The sequence below is a fragment of the Mustela nivalis genome (assembly GCF_964662115.1).
Source record: "Mustela nivalis genome assembly, chromosome: 15".
Lineage (NCBI taxonomy): Eukaryota > Metazoa > Chordata > Mammalia > Carnivora > Mustelidae > Mustela > Mustela nivalis.
In genome coordinates this window covers 27,916,043-27,937,222 of record NC_139034.1, presented here as the reverse complement: position 1 = coordinate 27,937,222, position 21,180 = coordinate 27,916,043, and the positions used below count along the sequence as shown (strand labels likewise).

At 45.9% G+C, this 21,180-nt stretch overlaps 1 protein-coding gene across 1 annotated transcript in view; it reads right to left on the bottom strand.

Moving 5' to 3' along the window:
- LOC309848644 (guanylate cyclase soluble subunit beta-2-like) overlaps positions 1-16,798 on the bottom strand; it is a 44,100-nt gene extending 27,302 nt beyond the window's left edge. Inside the window, exons 1-3 of the mRNA XM_082700534.1 lie at positions 16,707-16,798; positions 16,504-16,598; positions 3,631-3,791 (exon numbers count right to left, since the gene is read on the bottom strand). Of these exons, the coding sequence (XP_082556660.1) occupies positions 3,631-3,791; positions 16,504-16,570 (228 nt within the window). The 5' untranslated portion in view covers positions 16,571-16,598; positions 16,707-16,798. The remainder of the gene's footprint in view (positions 1-3,630; positions 3,792-16,503; positions 16,599-16,706) is intronic.
- Positions 16,799-21,180: the final 4,382 nt, after the last annotated feature.

The window sequence follows — 21,180 nt, the reverse complement described above, 5'->3', positions numbered from 1 at the left end:
GCACAACAGTACTTACCAATAACGACACAGAAAACTGTATCCCCGGCCCCTCTCCAATCACACGAAATCCAGGATGGTTTTGACCCCTACATGTCAGGAATTTGATATTATCCCTAATTCCCTAACCCACTCTATATGGCAAGTGTTAGCTCTCTTTTAAAGAGGAAGAAACAGGCTCAGTGGAGTCAAGGCTGAAGTCAGGGTGCAACAAATATGGACCCCAGTGAGCCTTTGCACCCTGTGCACTGCTTCTAGCCACACTCCAGGGCGGGCCAGCCGCTTGGCCTGTGAGCAGGTGACCATGGGCGTCTTCACCCTCTGAAAGATCAGGCGCTCAGAGCGACTTGGAGAAGAGTTCATTTCTCATCCTGGAAGTCACATGCTGTCTGCGGTGTAACATTGCACATTTGGAAAATCAAGATACATCGGAAGAGATCATCTTTCTCTGGGAACAAATGTTGACATTCAAGTTTGCACCATCTCATGGTAGATGTATGTCAAGAAATAAAGATGGAGTTGTTGCCTGGGGGAGTCTCTGAAAAGAAAGAGCCTCCCCCTCCCAACCTTGATTAGTAGGCAGCTCAACACCCAGGCTTATAGCCCGTGGTCCAAGTGAGGGAGGAGACTTAGGGAGGTGGGTTCCTACCATGATATTTGCTTTCTTCTATGGTAGGAGGGTTTCTAGTTAAAATGAGTTTCTTTTAAAAAATTATACACACACACACACACACACACACACGTATATATATAATTTTTAAGAATTTAAATATAGAAATTAAAGAACTGAAAATTTTTTAAAGAACTTAAAAAGAATTTTTTTTAAATTTAAGAATATTAAATAAATCAATATATGTATATATAAAGAGGATTTGAGGCAACACATATAAAAAGCACATAATAAAATAGGAGATTGAAAGTTATTTAAAAAACTTTGCCCAAGCCCTGCATAGTGAAAAAAATAACAGTCTGAAATTCACAGCCTCTTGCTATCACTTCCACCTTCAGTCCTCACCCCCAGCCTAAGCTACTTCCCAGAGATGCTGCTCAAAGTCTGTGATTTTAATTCTATCCAACTCTCTGAACAGTAAGATAATACTTTTGTTTTGTTTTTTTTTTATTGAAATAGAGTTTTATGGAAGTGGAGAATCAGGGCAAAGGGAAATAATGGGAAGCAGACAGAGCATGATCTTTGGGAGACAGGCTTATGTGGGGTTGCATCCCAGCTCAGCCACCATAACCCGGCAACTGGGGCAATTATTTGACCTTTCTGGACCTGTTTTCTCATCTATATCGTGAGAAAAAATAAGAATACCTAATCTTAGGGGTGTAAGGAGGATAAGTCAATGATTATAAACTACTTAGCCCAATGTCTGCCTCATAATTAGCACACAATGAAAGTTAGCTTAAAAAAAAAAAGCAAGATTAAAGGCACAGCTAAAATCAGAAACGTATGCCTTAAGGCTTTGACAGATGACTAGAGGCATCTGAGACATAAAGAGAGACATAAAGAAAAGTCAGCATTATCTTATTTTACTTGTGCCTAAAGAAACAATCTAGAATGTTCTGCGCAGTATAAAGCTCGACAGCTAACAGGTATCACTGCCAGTGTTTAATTACAACTTGCATATTAAAACATTTATATATTTTATTCATGTCATCATGTGCAAAATACCCTCACATACACCCTGAGAAGCTCTATTCTTTTAAGATTTTATATATTTATTTGGAGAGAGGGAGAGAGAAAGAGAGAGAGGGTGAGAGGTACAGGCAGAGGCAGAGAGAGAATCTCAAGCCGCTGAGCACAGACCTGACTCGGGGCTTGATCTCACGACCCTGAGATCATGACCTGAGCTGAAACCAAGAGTCAGACAATTAACTGACTGAGCCACCTAGGCACTGCTGAGAAGTTCTGTTCTTTAGCATTGGTTTGGGCACATGAAGGAATGACAGATGGCTACTCCAGAGGAAAGGTATTAGGAGTTGGGTGTACAAACAATGGGCTTGAACTTCAGACCCTCAGTTCCACCCACCCTTATTCATTAAAGCGGGAGTAAATGGTGGGCACAGTATCTGGAGCATAAAAGATGATCCATAATTTTTTGTTGTTGTTGTTTAATGAATGAATGGGAGAACAGTAACATTCTCCAGGAGTGTGATTTGAGATATTAACCAAATTTACAGGTGAAAGATGCTATATTAAAATATGGGACATATTGAAGGGGCCCAACTGTATTTCTTTGTATCCTAACGGTGGTGCTTTAACTAAGAAATTTTAAAGGAAGTTGCCATATGAATTATTATCATTTTTTTAACTGGCCATATGGAACAGAGAGAAAAGGGAAAATAAAGAAGCTATTATTATTTGTGAAATGCCTTTTCTAGACTGAGCACAATGCGGGGGACTTGCGCATGTGCTCTCTTATAATTCACACAATAATATGGGGGTGGATTTTTTTTTTTTTTAACTATTCATCCCTTTTTGTCTCTGTGTTTGCCCAATGCCTACAAAAAGGGCTTGGCACTGAGTAGATAATCAATACATACCTACTAAATGAATAAGTGAGAACCTAGAGGTCCATTGAGGGTACCACACAGCAAGTCAGTTGGTCAGACAGTGTGGTAGGTCCATATGACCCCATAGTCAGAGCTCCTTCTGTTCCCTCTATCCTTGAGTAGTTCACAAGATAGCAACAGGACAGCCCACCTACTCATCCTACTTGAAGCCAGTTAAGGCTTCCAAGCTTCTTATTCTTTATGTGAACAACAGAGAAAATAATCATTTTCCCATGGAACACGCAGAAGGGTGACTTATGGTTGAGGGGGCATTTAGCTTGAATATTCCCATTTTATCCCTATGACAACCCTTCAAGGGCAGTTATGAACCAGTTATGAACATTAAATATAAAAATAGGGAAGAAAGAGCTTAGTCAACTATCAAGAGTCCTAAAAAGAAATATAAATAATTTTATATAAAATAAAAACATCTAAGTGCCATTTTGCCTATTTAATGGAGCATTTTCTTGTCTTAAAAAAGAAAAGGAGGTCTAGGCGTTTGAATTTCCTTCCTTCCAACAAGGAAGGAAACCCAAGGGAAAAACTCCAGAAGGATAGATCCCAATAGGGACATTAGTTTCTCAACACCGCAAGCGGCCACCCCGCAGGTCACTCAGCGCGGGATGGTTTCCGACTGTGGCTCTGGGCCCTGTCAAGCCCTTCCTTCTGATATGTGAGAAAATGAATCTGGCTACAGAAGCTATTTATCAGCTCCATCCAGGCCAAGAAACCTGAGGAGCGATCTTGCAAATCCACCGAAACCTGATTGTTTCCCAGCCTTCATTCCCGCTGGGATCAGTCTTTCAGATTTCATTCCAAAGCCACACCAGAGACTGCTGGAAGAAGCTGACCTATGTCGCCAAGCTGACCTCTTCAGCTTGTCCTTCTTGGTTGCCAGCCAGCTGATCAAAGTGGCCAACAGGCATTCATTGTCCCGTCCTTCCAGACACCGAGTACCAAGGATTCTCCCCGCCCCTGCACCTGCACCCCTCCTGGGGCAGGGCAATGATGACCGAGAACTGCCTCAGGCATTTGCTCCCCCTTAGAGCCACCAAGACCGGCCTCAGAGAGTCTTACCTGATAAGACAGTGCGAGATAACTGTGGAGGGCATCAAGGTTTTCAATAAACTCCGTGAGGTTTCCGCCCAGTGTCCGCAACATCCTGTCGTAGCCAGACATCTTGCAGAATTTAAAGAAGTATTCTCCAAAGAGTTTCAGAATGGCCTCCATGGACACGCCTGTGGAACCCAAAGCATAGCCCCCAAATAAAAGCACCTGCAAAGTGTTCATTCTCATTCGGGCGGTCTTCCTTGGGCTCCAAAGTGTTCACATCCTGCCCATGGGACATGTTATTAAGCAGCTTCCAAAGGGTTCACTTTCCACCGTGAGGAAGCCAATGAGTCTTGACACAGGAACATAAGATTCTTCTAACCCTACCCCAGTCTTTTCTGTGGTCCCCAAGACATAAATTCCTCTACAGTCCAGAAGCGACAGCTTCCCATCCCTATACTGGCTGACTCTGGCTTCCAGGGCCAAGTTCGCTCTGGGCAGGGCTGTGTATGGCCCCCTGCAGTCTCCCCTACTACTGGTAAATGTCTTTAAAGACGACGGCTTGTAAATGAAATGAAAAGCTATCTCTGAGAAAGAGCTAATACCACAGCTAAGAAACAATACGGATGAAGCTATTTTGATTTACCCAGAAAATGATGCCGAATGCTTGCAATGGTCTCCCCTTTTCCTCTTGTCCTCTCCCCATTCCAGTGTCCCCACGGGGTGTACTTTGCACACTGCACCCTCCATAAAGATTTCTCTGAATAGCCCACGTCACACTGGGTACTCTTCCTAAGAGTTGCATTTTATTTTCTTCCCAACTGTGAAATTCCTGAGAGGCAGTGACCGCATTCTACACATTTTCTGTGCCAGACACAAGGTAGGAGCTTGATAAAGACCTGGAGGTAGATTGATGGCCTTTGCTGGGGCTGCTGCCACTGTCTGCACTGTTGCAATAGACGAAATGTGACTGTTTGCTTTATAGAAGCAGAAGTCTTTATTAAAGAAATTTTATAGTTCCTGAAACACCCATTAATCATTAAGTACTCAGTAATCAAAATCATCAATTATTTTTCTCGGCACATGCTGAAACCTTGTAGGTTAACTAATCTTATTATCATTCCCCTTTTTTTTACAGGTGAGGTGTCCCCTTTTTGAAATTGAGAGTCGTCTTTGTTAATGGACCTAAACCAGGGGCAGAAGCTCTAACTCTAAATTTGGTGATTTCTTTTTCTTTTTTCTTTTTTTTTTTTTTTAAGATTTTACTTATTTATTTGACAGAGAGAGAGAGTGCAAGCAGGGGGAGCGGCAGGCAGAGGGAGAGGGAGAAGCAGGCTCTCCGCTGAGCAGGGAGCCCAATGCAGGACTCGATCCTAGGACCCTGGGATCATGACCCAAGCCAAAAGCAGACACTTAACCCACTGAGCCTGCCAGGTGCTCTGCATTCAGTGATTTCTCTACCACATCCCCCAGTCTCTAGAGCTGCAAAAAAAACGAGAGTTCTCCTCAAGAGTAAGGTCTGCTTATGTGTTGTCATCACTGACACAGGAGACAGGACATCCCTTGATGCTGGTGGCCTGGTGTGTCTGTGAAAGAACACTCTCTTATTTCCTGTGATGTGGCAACCCTGGGAGGTCTCGGGGGCTGGGACAAGGTCTGGAATGCCCAGGCTCACGGGAGACCTGCGGAATTTACAATCACCACAATCCCTGGCTGTACCCTCGAAGGGCTCTGTGGTATTCTGGCTGAATCTGGAATTCCCAGTAAGGGGCTTTCCAGGTCCCTTGAGCTTAAGGACAATTCCTGCAGGGGTGGCAGGGGATCAGAGGAGGCCTGGGCACTTCCCACCCTCTGTTTGCTTCTTGGGATGATCAGAGAAGCAGATTCCCTATGGCTCATTGTTCACACCCAGACTCTTGGGCAGATAATTGTTTTGTAATCTGAGCAGGAGAGAGCCCTGTTCTGAACTGGTCTGGCCTTACCAAGGGTGAGTTACACATACATTCCAAAAATATATTACCCAGGTCTTTTGAATCAAGACAAAGCTTGGGACAGGAGGGTAGAGGGTGGGAATGGCTTGTGTTAATTGCCTCTTTTGGGTTCTCTGCTTCTGGGTCCATCCCGAACTGGATGCAGGCAGCTTGTCTCCCATCCAAGTACTAACCAGGCCCGACCAAGGCAGGCTTGTCTATAAGAGCAATCAAGGGCCACCTGCTAAGCCGCAAAGAACTGAAATAAATTCCACTCAAGTCCTTTCCATTGCTTATGAGCCCCCGGGAGAAGAACTGAAAAGTGCATGGACAGGTGTGGAATCATTCTTTCCTCTTTCCCCCTTCCCCTTCCCTTCCTGCTAAATCTGGCTGATGCAAGCTGAGAAAAAACAACTGTGCTGTGTGTCCCATGGGCTGGAGTGCTGAGCAGGTGCATCCTGTTACCCGCCAGGAAAGCACAGATCCCAGAGACCTCCTTCTCCCGGGAACCATACTCAGGAGGACACGGCTGTCGGCAAACCAAGCAAGGTATAGCAAAGTGACAGTGGCATCCTTGTGTAGAAAGACTATCTGACTTTTCTCTTAAATCTGTAATCCTCCAAAAATCCATGAACATGCTTGTTCAAGACCCTGGTTATTTTGTTCCTGGGCACCCAGCTCTATTCATAGGAGAGGCCAGCTTGTTCAGAGATTAATGGTGCTTGAACACAGATCTCGAGTTTGGGTGCAGCCTCTTCCATCCGTGCTGGGTCTGTGACTTCTCAGATTTCTGGTTGAGAGAGCTTGTCTAGCAGAGTACAGGTCACTTTTAAAAATCAGTGTTTTTAAAACACTGTGTTGTGGGGCACCTGGGTGGCTCAGTAGGTTAAAGCCTCTGCCTTCGGCTCAGGTCATGATCCGGGGGTCTGGGGATCGAGCCCCGCATCAGGCTCTCTGCTCAGCAGGGAGCCTGCTTCCTCCTCTCTCTCTGCCTGCCTCTCTGCCTACCTGTGATTTCTGTCTGTCAAAATAAATAAGATCTTTAAACAAAAACAACAACAACAAAAAACCACTGTGCTCTGTTGTTACACAGTTTAGCTCAGTGAATTTATGATTCCATGAGTTCTCTAAGTCACAGGGAGTCAGGGAAAAATAGGAAATGTCAAGAAAATGAGAAAACTGAAAGAGTCATAGGTGCCTTAACATATTTTTTGATGGTGCAAAGGAGAATCTGTAGTATGCTTAGCATTTTATCTTTTGTGTAACAGAGCAGGGGAAATACAGGAATATGCATTTATCTGTTTATTTGTGCAAAATGAAACACCAGAAGGATAAACCAGGGACTTTGGGGATTGCCTACCTACAGGGCATTGGTAGGAATGAGGTAGAGAGGTTAGAAAAATTGTGGAGGGCGGGGGACTGACATTGCTCTGAGCATAACTTTTTGGACAGTTCTGGTTTGAGGAATCATGTTAATGACTCATATACTGAAAATAAAGAAAATAAATACGGTATAAATAAGGATAGGGAAAGCTCCGAGATACAATTCAAACAAACAGATTAACAGAACAGTATTGTAACAGACCCAGTTTTGAAAAATCTAATTACCCAGGGGAAAAAAAAAAAAACCAGTAACATCTGAACATAGGATTTACACTGCTCTGTCTTTAGACTAAACCCAAAACCAAACAAATGAACAAAAAACTGTAAACAAATATTTAACTGTAGTTAGTAGGTTTCCTTCCCACAATGGTGTTAGTAAGCAATTCTGAAACGACTTTCTGAACATTTGAAGATAAAGGGTGTAAGTAAATATATTGTGAAAAGTGGGGAACAAGTTCCTCACTGTATGAGAAGGCAGTTACAGTTATGGAAGGGGAAAGAACAGAATGAAGTCTGTGAGGTAGATTAGCAAATCTACTGTAATAAGACAGTAAGATTCATCATGGTGTTAGATGGATGGATGGAAGGATGGATAGATCTATTGATCAGTTGATTGGGGTGTGTTGTGGGGGGTCAGAGCTCCTTGGAGAAACAATAGATTTCAGAGCTAGGGCAGGGAAGGGCTAAGACAAGCCTATAACATCTAGTCATCCCAGAAACTAAAGAAATAACCAAAGAATCAAAAGGACAAAGAGTCCAGCTTAAAGGGTCTCCCACTGGTTCAATCTTGGAGAATTTGAGCATCAAAAGAAATAATGAAATCAAAGGATCATAACCTATTTAAAAAATAATAGTCAAGGGTTCATATTGATATAAATAAATGGGAAGAGGGGAAAATCCTTTCTTTCCCTGTAGAACTCCAACTAATAAACATAAAAGGAACAATATACCATTTGGCCACCACCGTAATAATGGTTTCAGGCAAGAATCACCAATGAGTACTAAAACTGGGGAGGGAGGAGTTTGAGAAGCAACTAGATATTTGCATAGTCTTCAAGTATCTTCTCACAAACTACTGATTACAAAGACAGGACCGATGTGGTAGAGAAACCTGGCAGATCCCTCCTTAACTGAGCAATCAAAGTTAACACCAATAACAGGACAATGGGACAAAAGGACATCATATGCCCCCTGCTACCGTGACCTGGGAAGGACAGAACATCCCTTCTGGGGTCTTCCCACCAAAAAAGCACAATGTGAATTGAATCAAGAGGAAATATCAGATAATCTTGAGTTGAGGGCATCCTACAAAATAGCTGACCGGAATTTGCCAAAGATAGCAATGTTACAAAACCCAAAGAAAGATTCAGGAACTTTTCCAGATGTCAGAAGACATCTGACATGTGACAACTTCTGCAGTCCAAGGTTTTCTTTGTTCTAAAGGATGTCACGGAGACAACTGGAAAAATCTCAATAATGTCTGTAGGTTACGTAATAGCCCTCCATACACATTCATTTCCTCAGTTTGGTAGTTGTATTACAGTTACGTAAGAGAATTTTCAGGACTAACAAGACATCATATCTGCAACGTACTAATGATTCAGGGGAAAAACTTACAGATAGAGAAGGATGGATCCAATATAGTAAAATGTTAACATTTGGGGAATATGGATGAAAAGTATATGGGAATTCTTTGTGCTATTCTTGCAAACCTCCGGTGAGTTTGAAATTATGTCAAAGTTTTTGCTGATTGTCCTAAAAAGACCTTAGTAAATCTAATACAAAAAGACCACAAAGACCACATTTATCCATGGCCAGCTGAGATACAGCTGGATTCTGGGCCTCTGTAATATTATGAATTTTGTTAGGTATAATCAAGGCATTATGATTATGTTTTTAAAATGTCTTTATCTTGTTAGAGACTCATACTGAAATATTTATGGGTAGAATTATAAGAAACCTGAGATTTGCTTTAAAACATTCCAGCAAAAACAAAACCAGAAAAAGGGTGGAGGGACCAGAGAGATGGAACAAGATTGGTGAAATATTAATAATTATCGAAGCTGGGGGAAGGGCACACGTGCTTGAGAATATAGTTCTCTCTGTGTGTGTGTGTGTGTGTGTGAGAGAGAGAGAGAGAGAGGCTAAAAGGGTTGTTTGTTTTTGTTGTTTTAATGGAAGGCTTCTTTGCTGGCAGGAAAATCACTGTCAGGAAGTGTCCATTTTCCAGATGCTTGGCTCCGCAGAAGAGATATGGAGCCTTTGAAGTAGGTTTTCAATTGGAATGGTGTCTAAACTCAAATTTTCTGACTTAACAAGCCTGGCTCTTTGACATCACTGGGAAATGTTACTTCTTCCTGGGTGATGGCTCAAGGGACTAGAAAGAGCAGAGGCGGGCTGTCCAGGGTGGAGGCATGATACCTGCCGAACCCTGCGTGAGGGCTGACAGGCAGAGGAAGGCCGCAGAGCCACAGCTGCCTGTGCTGGGCCTTCTGGACACAGGGCCCACTCAGGGCCACACCCCCAAGACCCCTGCCCACCTCCCATCCCCTGGATACAGGAACAAGAGCCATTCCTCATAGTGACCCACCCGAGGGGCCCAGGGAAGCATGTGCTCTCCCACAAGACGGGGACGTGTATGTAGTACATTTTAGAAAATTTTCCATCGAAAATGGGTAATTTTTTCCCCAAGGCTAATGTAGCCAAAGGAATAAGCTTCTGATACCTGGAAAAAGCCATTCACCTAGAATATTCTCCTTCTCAAATAACATCACCAAAGCCAGGCCCGAGATAATAGGAGAAATCTTGTGTAAGTAGGAGGAAGGAGCTTAAGAAAAGCAGGAGGGGCGCCTGGGTGGCTCAGTGGACTAAGTACCCTCCGTGGCTCAGGTCGGGATCCCAGAGCTCTGGGATCCAGCCCCCCGGCCTGCTTCTCCCTCTCCTTCTGCCCCTCCCCAGCGCTGCCCTCCCCCACCCACCCACCTTATCAAGCTCACGTTCTTGTTAGGGTGCTCTCTCTCTCTCTCAAATAAATAAATAAAATCATTAAAAAAAAAAAAAAGAAAGAAAAGAAAAGCAGAAAATTGCTACCCATGTGAGTAGCACAGGTTGCAAGGAGGAAACGGACTTTAAACTGGGAGGGTGGGGGTCCAGAGGGAGCAGGACTGTTCACCCGCCCACAGAGGAAGACCAGCCGGGCCACAGATGACACCAGCTCAGGCGGGAGGCCCTCTGCAGCAGATCACGAGCTGCCTTCTTCCCGGCAAACTTGGGAGCAGAGGCTTGGCCTAGTCAGAGACCTTCTACGTAGGGCTAGGGGAGGGGGACAAGGTGAGGGTTTGCTCTGTGGAGTATCTGCTCTGGGTGAGATGCCTGGCTTGCGGTATTGTATTGCATCTTTAGGACGGGCCCTCTGATGTAGGGGCCGTGGGTGTCAGGGCTGCTTACCGATGGGGAGTTTGGTCCAGGTTACGTTAGTTATTAGGGTATGGTACAGCTGGGGGTTCAACCTAGTCCAAAGGATCCCAGAGTCCTTGCTAGAGAGTCCGTGGTAGGCAAATTGCAGTCATCAGCTGCTTGGAGCTGTGTGCTTGGAAACTGGGCTCAGAACCTGCATGCCAGAGGTCAAGCCCTCAGCCTTGGGGGCTGGGTGGGGGGATCACCCTTCCGGGGCAACTTGTCCCCCCTCAGAGGGTCATGGTAAAGATCAAACATTGTAATGCCGGATTTTGGGACTTTGTAAATTTTACATTGTTGTTCTTATCTTAAAAGAGGCAAACGCCGAGAAGGCTTGTTGGCATTTGCCGCTTGCTAACTGTTGAAACGTGTTTGACTATTGGTCTCTTAGCAAGCAGAGTCTAGACTGACACAGCTGTGCCAAATGGCTGTTGTGTACTGTTTTGCATTTTGTCACTTCAGATCACTAATAACCCACTTACACACTAAGTAGGTACTTATTCATACCCAGAACAATTCCTTATGCAATGCTTAACCTGCCATCTGGTCCCATCCTGAATTCTGCTCATTGAAAGCACAGAGCTATGCAGTGGCAGAGTGGTCTGGAAAAGTCCCAACAATTTGCTTAAAGGTAGGCAAATTGCATTCTGGAGCTCACTTGGAAAGCAAAGCATTGACTAGTGGTAACTGAGCGTACTTTTTTCCTTTGTCTGAGGGAAGAGTTTGTCTCAACTGACCAGTGTATTTTGTTAAATAGTTAAATGTCCTTCCTTTGGGGGCACCTGGGTGCCTCAGATGGTTAAGCATCTGCCTTCAGCTCAGGCCATGATCTCCAGATCCTAGGATCGAGCCCCACCTTGGGCTCCCAGCTCAACAGGGAGTCGGCTTCTCCCTCTCCCTCTGCCTCCCCCCCTGCTTGTGCTCTCTCTGTCTCTCAAATAAATAAATCTTTTAAAAAAAAGTGTCCTTCCTCTGGGCTACCTTCTGGCAGGCCATGCTCTCTCTGATTCATAGAATATATACATCAGTGTGTGTGTGTATTTATGTGCATGTATATATCTCGAGAGAGAGAGAAACCTACAATCCATGTTTCCCAGAGCCTCCTGATTCCAAGACGCCTGCATGTTATTTACTCAATTTGCATCCCACCTTTTTCTTGTAAAGATTTTATTTATTTTTGTGTTAGCATAAGCAGGGGGAGCAGAAAGCAGAAGGAAAAGCAGGCTCCCACTGAGCAAGGAGCCTGATGTGTGGCTTGATCCCAAGAATCTCGAGATCATGACCTGAGCCACCCAAGCATCCCACATACCAACTTTTCATTTGAAAACACGCTCACCATACTTATATGCAACTTGGGATAGGCCAAGAGATGTTACTGAGATAAGCAACAAGAAGTTAGAGAGGAATCACAGTGAAAGACTCTGGCTTTTGGTAGAAAGCCCCACACATAAAATTGACAAATGTCTATAAAATCACTGCTGCTTCCAAATGTATCAGTTGGTTTGGAACTATGAAAGCCTGAGGGACATGCATGGGAAGACACCTCTCTGTGAACAGAACTGCCACCCCCAACGGTGTTCATAATCACACACAGTTACAGAATGGCCTGGGCATGATACCAGACGCAGGAAATAGTTCTTTCTGGAGATGTGAAAACTTTCTCAAGTTCCTGCTTGTCTGCTGGGGCTGCTGTCACAATATACTATGAGCTGGCAGCTTAACCACAGAAATTCAGTTATTCCGAATTCTGAAAGCCTGAAGTGTGAGATTCATGTGCCAGTGTGGTCAGGTTCTAGAGAGTTCTCTTTCTGGCTTCTCACCATGTCCTCACATGATTGGAGCCGGAGATGTGTGTGTGAGAGAAAGAGGAAGCACGTGCCCATGCTTCCTGAGAGAGAGGGCTAACTGTCTGAGACCTCTTCCTATGAAGGCACTAATCCCATTGTAAGGTTCCACCATCGTGACCTCAGGGGAACCTCATTATCTCCCAAAAGCCCCGTCTCCAGATACCGTCACATCGGGGGTTCGGGCTTCAACATATGAATTTGGTGGGGGTTGAACACAATCTGATAAATAGTAGTTCTCAAGGAAAAAGGGATTTAAGAAATCTTGACAAAGATCCATTCTCTAGAGCCTTAGGTGACAAAACTGGTTTTGTAAAGGGTAGATAGTGTTTTCAGTTTTGCAGGTCTCTGCTGCAACGCTTCAACTCTGCCACGATAGCTCAGAACAGCCAGAGACAAGATGTCAACACATGGGCCCAGCTGAGTTCCAATAAAATTTTGCTTACGAAAACAGGCAGGGAGCCAGATTTGGCCCAGGGGCTGTGTATGGTTTACCAAGCCCTGCTCAGAATGGCTCCAGAACATTATACTATAGCCATTTAAGGCAAACACCAAAGCTCAGTCCTACTTTTAAGGGACAACAGCTAGAGACACCAAGCTTCGAAATGTCCCTGCCCCCCCTTCAGATGCAGTTGACATTCGCTGAGTACCTCCTTTGGGCCCCGGATGTTGCAGAGGGCCTCACGTTTCTTGTCACTTTCATCCCTTCCTTCCCATGACCATTTGAAGTCAGTACGATTTCTTTTTGAGGAGAAGATCAGCGCTCCATGAATTTCTTTCCCTGACCCAAGGTCACACCAGAAACCAACCCCTGGCACTCCTAGAATGTGGACTAGACGCCCTCTTGGCAGAGGGCTTAGAACCAAACAGAGCCTGCTTGATGTAGCCACTACTGTCTCCTGCTTCTGGGAAGCCTTGAAAGAAAATCAAAGAAAGGGTGAAGGAGAGCTCCATCCCACCTTCCAGTTCAAGCTCCGTTGCTCTTCTATTTCCTAAGCTCTGTCAAAACTCCAGGTTTTGGGTCAAGTCTAGAGTCACCTCCCACCTGGTGATTTTTATTCCTTCTGTGGGAGAAAAGGAACCGGACACTCCCCCGACTTCACTGGGAAAAGGGCGGCCACTATACTAAACACTAAGATTTGCCCAAGAGGCCCAGCAGCCCCCACTCAGAGTCAGGGTCAGCCTACCAGACTGGGGGAGCGCTGGGCCTCGCCTAAGAGCGGATCAGAATAAGGAAGGCATCTGCCCGCACAGTTGAAAAGCATATGTAATGTCATCATCGCATGTCCTAAAATATTAAAAAGCAATGTTTAAGACAACAATCTCTTTGGCAGGTGTGTTAAGCAAGAAGGCCGAAAGGCTCACTCTGGTGCGGGCGAGCTGTGGTGTGAAGACAAGAAGGCCTAGGAGGTGAGCTTGGTCTCGAAAGTTCGTCTCCAGGCTCCCAGCCCAGGGTGGGCGGCCCAGCACTCTGAAGAGTACACACACTGGGGTCAGACTCCTCCTGAAATCCTGACTCTACCCACCTTTGAATAGCCCAAGCCCAACATCCATTTCCCCTGGCATCAGCTATTGGGGAGGCAGAGGGGTTGGGGCTCCCTAAACAGGTCAGACGGGATAGAGCTGTGGTTCACAGGTGCCACTGATGTTCCCCAGATTCTGGCCCATCTTCTTCCTAGAAACTCTCTCTGTGAACCTCTGTGGAAGGGGGAGGAGTGGTGGGTGCTCAGCTGTGATTCTGAGACGCCACGTGGGCCCTGTCTATCCCCCTCCTCTGCCTGCCTCCAAGGACCTCTAGAGAACAAGGCAGGCCGTGCTGGCTGCTCCTGGAGCCCGAGCTCCAGGAGCTGCAGGAGCCAGTGACTGTATCATTTCAGTACCTGATGTCCAGGCTCAGACACAACCTTGTCTCGTTCCGTTAGGAGGTGTGGCTGGCAGGTGACCAGGAGCTCAGTTCCCTGAGCCTCACAAGCTTCCCCCTCCCAGCTTCACGGACACTTGGGGCTTCTCCCCGCTGCAGATACCTGAAGAACGGTTTTCTGCATCTGGGGAATGACCAGGAGCATGAGCAGAGACACAGATGTCAATCAAACTGCCGTGTGGAAACAAAGGGAAAACATGTGCATGAGGTTAAAGCTGGCACAATTTTTTTAATCAGAGAATTTCCCTAATAGTCACAGGAAAGAGAAATAAACTCAAGGCCTCACCCAACCCCAGCACTTTACGCATCCGCGTTCTGGGGAAGCCACCTGTCTCTGCAGGCTTCACGTTCACTAACCGCCCCGGGCGTGTTCCCCAGCTGGGCTGGTCACTGTGTGCCTGGGGCAGACTTTTACCTGTGACCACCCCTGGAGGAGGTCCCAAGGACAGAAGGCCAACTTGCAGGACCCTCAGAGACTCCATGACAAACAGCTGGAAACCACAGCCCCAGCTGCCTGAGCCCCTGGGGGCTGCACGGGATCCAGCCTTCAGCCATGCTTCCAACAATTCTGTCCCAGGGTCTAGGTGCTAGGCGAGGAAGCTGACACAGGGTCCGCCTGCAGGAATCCCTAGATGCCATCTCACCACAGCCCAAGGCCTCAGTGCCTGGAGGGGTAGCCTAAGGAAGTTCAACTGGGACCAGAAGAGCATGTTGTCAAAGAACCCGGAAGCACCAAGGTACTCTCTCGGCTTCCGGTACCCAGCCTGGAGCCTGGGACAGTAGAAACTCCTTCCTCTCCAGGCCCCAGCTCCATGCTGGTGAGAAGGAATGGTAAAGGAAAGAAGGGTGTGCTGGCTTGAAGTGTCCCCCAAAACCCATGTCTCCTTGCAACCTCCAAATGTAACCTTATTTAGAAATAGGAAATTAATACAGAGAGAAGGAAGGAAGGAAAGAAGGAAAGAAATACATTTTGAGAGCTTATTATTGTGCCAGATAACACCTCTGACATTTTCACATATGTCATCTCATCTAATCCTCAAAATAACTCTGGCAGGTAGATATTATTATGCTCATAGATCGATGAGAAAACTGTAACCAAGTAAGTAACTTGTCTTCAGTCATTAAACTAGAAAGAGGCAGGACTGTATTCTCTCTCTGTCCTGAACCCCTCCCCATCTGGGCCTGGGGAGCAAGCAGGTTAATATAATAAGCCATAGCTTGCTGATACGTCCATGTGAGGAATCACCTGGGAAGTACAAGTGCATTGTAAGTGGAACCATCCACAATGGGCCCCCCATTACAACCCATGGCAGAGCAGATGGGGAAGAAGGCCCTCAGCACCCCCCCCAAAAAAAAATACACCAGCTCTGTATCCAGATAAACACAAGCATGGTTGGCCTTAGAGGATTCCCAGAGCTGCCCCCCCTGACACCCGGAGGTCATCAGGGTGATACATTTCAAAGGTATGACTATCTCTGTCAAGGCCACCATCAAGGCCAGGCATGAGAGTGCTGATACAGATGCTGACACTGAGAGGGACCCTCACGATTTTTGTCTGTAAGAAGCTCAAGGCTCCTCAAATGGAAAGGGTAGGTGACAGGATGAGGGCGGGCCCTAAATCCAGTGCAAGAAGAAGAGGGAGATTTGGACATAGAGACATAGACACACGGTGGGGAAGAAGCAGAGAGTGGAGTTATGCTGCTCTACGGAACACCTGGACCACCAGAACACTGAACATTTTCCACTCACTAAAACGTGTCTGTAACCCCAAAATCAGTACCACCAAGCGTTTGCAGTCATTCAGGAGCAGGTGCAGAGAAGCAAAAACTCTTGGTCCCCGAGCACACGCATTCCTAGCTAAGGTCAAATGAGGCAGTGCTCTGCGTCCTTGTCTCCTTTCTCATACTGTACATTAAGTGTCCTTTTTGCAATCGATTTTGTATGCTGCTTTTACACGTTTGTGCTTTTTTTGCTGGTGGTGTGCTGCTGAAAATGCCCCAAGAACAGCATTGAAGGGCTGCCTCGTGCTCTAAATACAAGAAGGGTGTGATGTGGCTTTCAGACAAAAGATGTGTGTTAGAAAAGATTCGTTCAGGTGTGAGTCATGGTGCTCCTGCCCACGGGTCCAATACTAACGCTATATATGAAATAAGGAATCTTGAAACAGAAAACCACAAAACAAGGATCTATAGTTAGAACTTGAGCGATGGCTCAAGATTGCTAACTCGGTGTTCGCCGGGTCTTAACACAGCAGGACTAGATGAGAACTAGTTGTACTGTGTGACGGCAGCCCTGAGAAACCCCGACAAGCCCTCTTCCTCCTTACCCAGAACTCTGCAGGCCTCTTGGATGAGTTTGATGGTGATGATGTCATCATACACCGTGTAAGTCATGAAGGCGTCTTGCACTTCGGCAGAAGCTCTGAAAGAGAAATCACAGGGCGATGAAAACCCAGCAGCTGGAGCTCTGCCTCAAGCATATACCCACGGACCGAGGAAGATATGAGAGAGCATGAACACTCTTGATCACCAGGAATGGGAGGCCGTGGAGGAAGTCTTCCCGGATCCCACTTTGGGCCAAGAGCTCTCTTCTCAAGGATCCACAGAAGACTACGTGTTTCCCTAGTTGGTGTCAAGTCTATCCTCTGGACTGTGCTCCTTGAGCATGGGCTTGTGACTTAGGTTGATCTCTGAACCCTCAGCAAGAGGTGCTGTACTGGGCGCATGTTAAATACCCAGTACACGCTAGTGAACACAGAGCTCGGCAGTCCCAGAGCCTCATTCTCTGAAGCAACTAGAGCAGCTGCTTGAGAGTCTCACTGTTTCCAAACGTGGTTAGCTATGTTTTAGGAGTAATGGATGGCCTTGAGTCTTCTAGCGATTAACCAAACCCAGTGAAAAGTGGCTTAACCTGGGAGTCACCCTCTTGGCTCGTTCCTTGTGTGAACCATTGAACTGCAGTTACCAATTCCGGCAAGTCAGGGGACAGGAGGCTGGGCAAGGAGTGCTTCCTGGGAAAGGGAGGTTCTGCTGAGACTGAAGGATGGACGGGCAAAGACGAGTGTTCTGGACAGAGCGAAGAGGCTCCAAGGCAGCAAAGAGAATGTTTGAATAACCAAGAAAAGTATAAAACATTTGAGTTTATCCCGGCTCACTTTACAGAATCTCGGAATTGGTAGAAGTGTGACATTTCCTAATTGTCCAATTCCCCATTCTTTACTACCTCGGACTGCCAATCTTCTAGTTTATTCTTAAAGACTTCCAGTGACAGGAAACTCACTCCTCTGCAAGGCAGCTCATCCCATTTACGGACTCCTCTCTTTGATAGAAAGTTTTTTTCTTATGTTGAACCAAAACCTACGTCTAGACCCTTATAATACCTTCTATTTATTGGGCGTATTTATTGACAAATCATTTGTGATCATCCCTCTTACTATGGAGGAAATGGAAGCTCAGAGAGGCTGTCTGGCCAGGGTCTCCCCGCTGACACGGGAGGGCCCTGGGTTCTGAGCTCTGAAGCCCACAGCTCCAGCACCTTGCCACTGGCCGTCTCACTCCCGGGTTCTGGATCTGCCCCCTGGGCACATGCAGACTGGGATGCTTCCCCCTCCAGATGCCAGCCCTCGAATACCTGAAGATCCTTATTCATTCCTAAATCTTTCCCCCCTCTGAGTTAGCTACTCCTTTATCTCCCTGGACTTCATCCTGTTAAGTGGGAGAGTGACACTTGTCCCACACTTCTGACAGGTATTGATGAGGATAAAAGAGAATAATGAGAGTGAGAAGAGAGAAAGAGAAACACCGCACAGAGGCAGTGGGGAATGGATATAGTAGTGAGAGCACAGAGATAACAAGCTGTGCCGGGGGCCACCTAGCCGGGAGCCAGGACACCCTGATTCCAAATCTACCCTTAATACAAATGAGCTCTGAGGGAACATTACTTTCTCCCTTTGGGCCTTGATTTCCTTATCAGTAAAGTAAGGGAAGTAGTTGGTAAGATCAGTGTTTTTTTTACCTTTTTTTTTTTTTTTTTAAATCTGTGCTCCCCTTCCACTCCACACACATTTGCTAGAGCTTCTCAAACAGCCCTATAGGGGCCTTGCCCTGCACTTGACCATCACTGAACTAGAAGTTCTCTGGGTTTCTCTCTACCAACAAGATTTCTATTTGGGTCCCTGTCTGTACGGTGGTCTCTAAGCTTCATCAGATGTTCAGAGAAGCTGAATACTGGGCCCGGGGCCGACAAAGGATGCTGTTACCCACCATCCCTTGCAATGATCTCTGCCATGTTGTCATCACCCTCTATACACTCCCCCAGGGCCTCCGGGCCTCTGTGAAACGTGCACCTTGCTGCGATGCCTATGAGTCAAATAGAAACACGATGAGCAAGATCCAAATTGAAGCCTGACATGGTATCACAATGTATTCAGAAGGTCCCAGAAGGGATTATGTCATCACCAAGACCCTTGGAAATGTTAACAAGTTCTGTACCACCTTCCAGGCTTCTGGTGGGACCACGCATTCCTCCCTGTCTGGGTGTGACAGACTCATCTTTCCTTTAGACTGAACTGATAATACTTTAGCGTCAAATATTGATTTGGTTTATATATATGTTGCACATTTCTGGGATGCCAGACATTCCCAGACTATTATGATCACACAGGAATTGTTAGCCTTGTTTAATGATCTTCGTGATCTTGCGTATAACACTTCCCAGAGAGTTGGTGTACATTTGCAATACGCAGTCATTCAAACCGCTCTAGTGAGACAATATGTTCACCAAGAATAAAGAATAAATAAGTAAACCAAGTGATAACTTCCCAGTGAGATAGCAATACCTCTGATAAGAAGGGAAGGAGAGAAAAATGGCCATCAGAAAACATTTTGAAGGGGCACCTGGACAGGTCAGTTGGTTAAGCACCCACTCCAGATTTTGTCTCATGTCATGATCTCAGGGATGTGAGATTGAACCCAAGTCATCAGGCTCACACTCTCAGTGGGGAATCTGTCTGTGATTCTTTCTCCCTCTCCCTTTACCCCTCTCCCTCCCTGACCCCGCTTTCATTCTTTCTCACACTCTCTCCCAAAAAAGAAAGAAAGAAAGAAAAGAAGAGAAAAGAAAAAACAAAACAAAAGGAAAGAAAGAAAGAAAAGAAAAGGAAGGGAAGGGAAGGAAAAAAAACATTTTGAAGAGATTAGGGAGTTAGAGAAATGAATTGCGAGAAATGAATAAAGTTGATGTTTCCAACTCACACAAAGAGGAGCACATTTCGTATTGTGTGAAAAATACCAACCACAGAGGTGACCATATAGACACATATTCAGGGGCTCTGACAAATCAGAATTTAACTGGAATAGTCAGTCATTAAATGTATATTACTTTTGAGTTAGTTTTAACTAGAGATACCCAAAATAACTGGGCAGGAAACCAGGGCCAGGCTGCCTATTCCAGAATAACTTGGGGATCAAAATAAACATACTGATTCCTGGGCCCTGGAGGTGGTGCCTGGAAATCCACATTTATTTAACCACTTGTCTCAGAGGACTCTCCAGGTTTGGAAACCACCGCTCAGAAACACTTTCTAGGATTCAGTCTGGCAAGGCCACGCATGACAAATTATAGATCTTACATTGTTCAGCGTTACAAAACTGAGGTAATGGTTTCTAAGAGTCCAGAGTGAGCCATAAAGCCCACAGGAAAAATAAATAGCACGTCGTAGCAAGTTTCAGGCCAAGAAGATGGGATCAATTCTAAGCCATGGGAAATTGTTCCTTCAAGAGCTCCTTTCTGGTAGGTAGGGAATTGCTATTACACACTTGTGTGTAACCATGTGACTCAAGGTGTAGTTGGGCAAGAAGAGACCCTAGAAGTTACATGGCATCATGGCCTGGTGTCCTGGTGTCATGACCACATGATACTTAGAAGTTCCAGCTTGCCCATCTAGCCAAGCCTCCAGCCAGCTGCTCCAGCTCCCAAAGGCCTTTGTGACCAAGTCCAGACTTGTTGGTTTAACACATGCCACCTAGCCCCTGCCCCCTCCCCTTTACCTCCAGCCACCTCCCCTACTCATTCCTCAAGGTGCTCCAGGCCCCTGTGACCAGCCATGCCCGTTCTTTCCCATGGAAGGACAGTCTGGCCAACTTGTTTTCCTCCTTCCCCACTTAGCCTGACAATCACCAACTCTGGTCATTACGAGCTGCTGTCAGATCCCAGCACCCCTCCTCTGAGCTCCTGAGTCCCCACTATTTACCTGTCTTAACGCCGGCTGCACCTGTAACTTTGATGTACCTGTCCCCAGGCTTCCTGGATGACGGGCCCCAAAGAGCAGGCAAATACCATTTGATTTCCCGTCTTCAATACCCAGCATCGTATCTGGCACATAATAGCAGCCTGACAGGGAGTTATAAGAAGTTTACAAAGGGTGAGAGACCTCGCTTGATAGAGGCGTACGTTTCCACCGTATGAGTCAGCAGACCTGGGAACGAATCCTGACCCTACCACAGTCGATCTGGATGACTTGAAACAAATCTCACTGTACCTCCATTTCTTCATCTTTGCAGTGACAGTGTCAGGTTAGGTCAACGTTTCTGTAGAGAATTTGATGTACCACCCTCCCCACCAACACACGATGTGATTCACTTGAGAATGACTCTGGCTCCTAAACCAGCAGTTCTCAAGGTGTGTTCCATGGAACCCCTGGGGGGCACCCTAAGAAGCTTTTCAGGGTCCGTGAGGTCAAAACTATTTTCATAATAAAATTAAGACATTATTTGCTCTTTTTCCTGGTTAAAATGTGTTGTAATGGCTCAAAAGCATTGGTAGGTAGACCTGTTAGGGCCTTGGCACGGATCAAGGCAGCAGCACTATCTGTACCGAGTAATGATATTCTTTGCGGCCACACACTCATGGTAAAGAAAAACAAAGCCGGTTTCACTTCAAATCGTCCTTAATGAAGCAATAACACTGATCAATTTCATTACATCTTTCGAAAATTCAGCAGGAC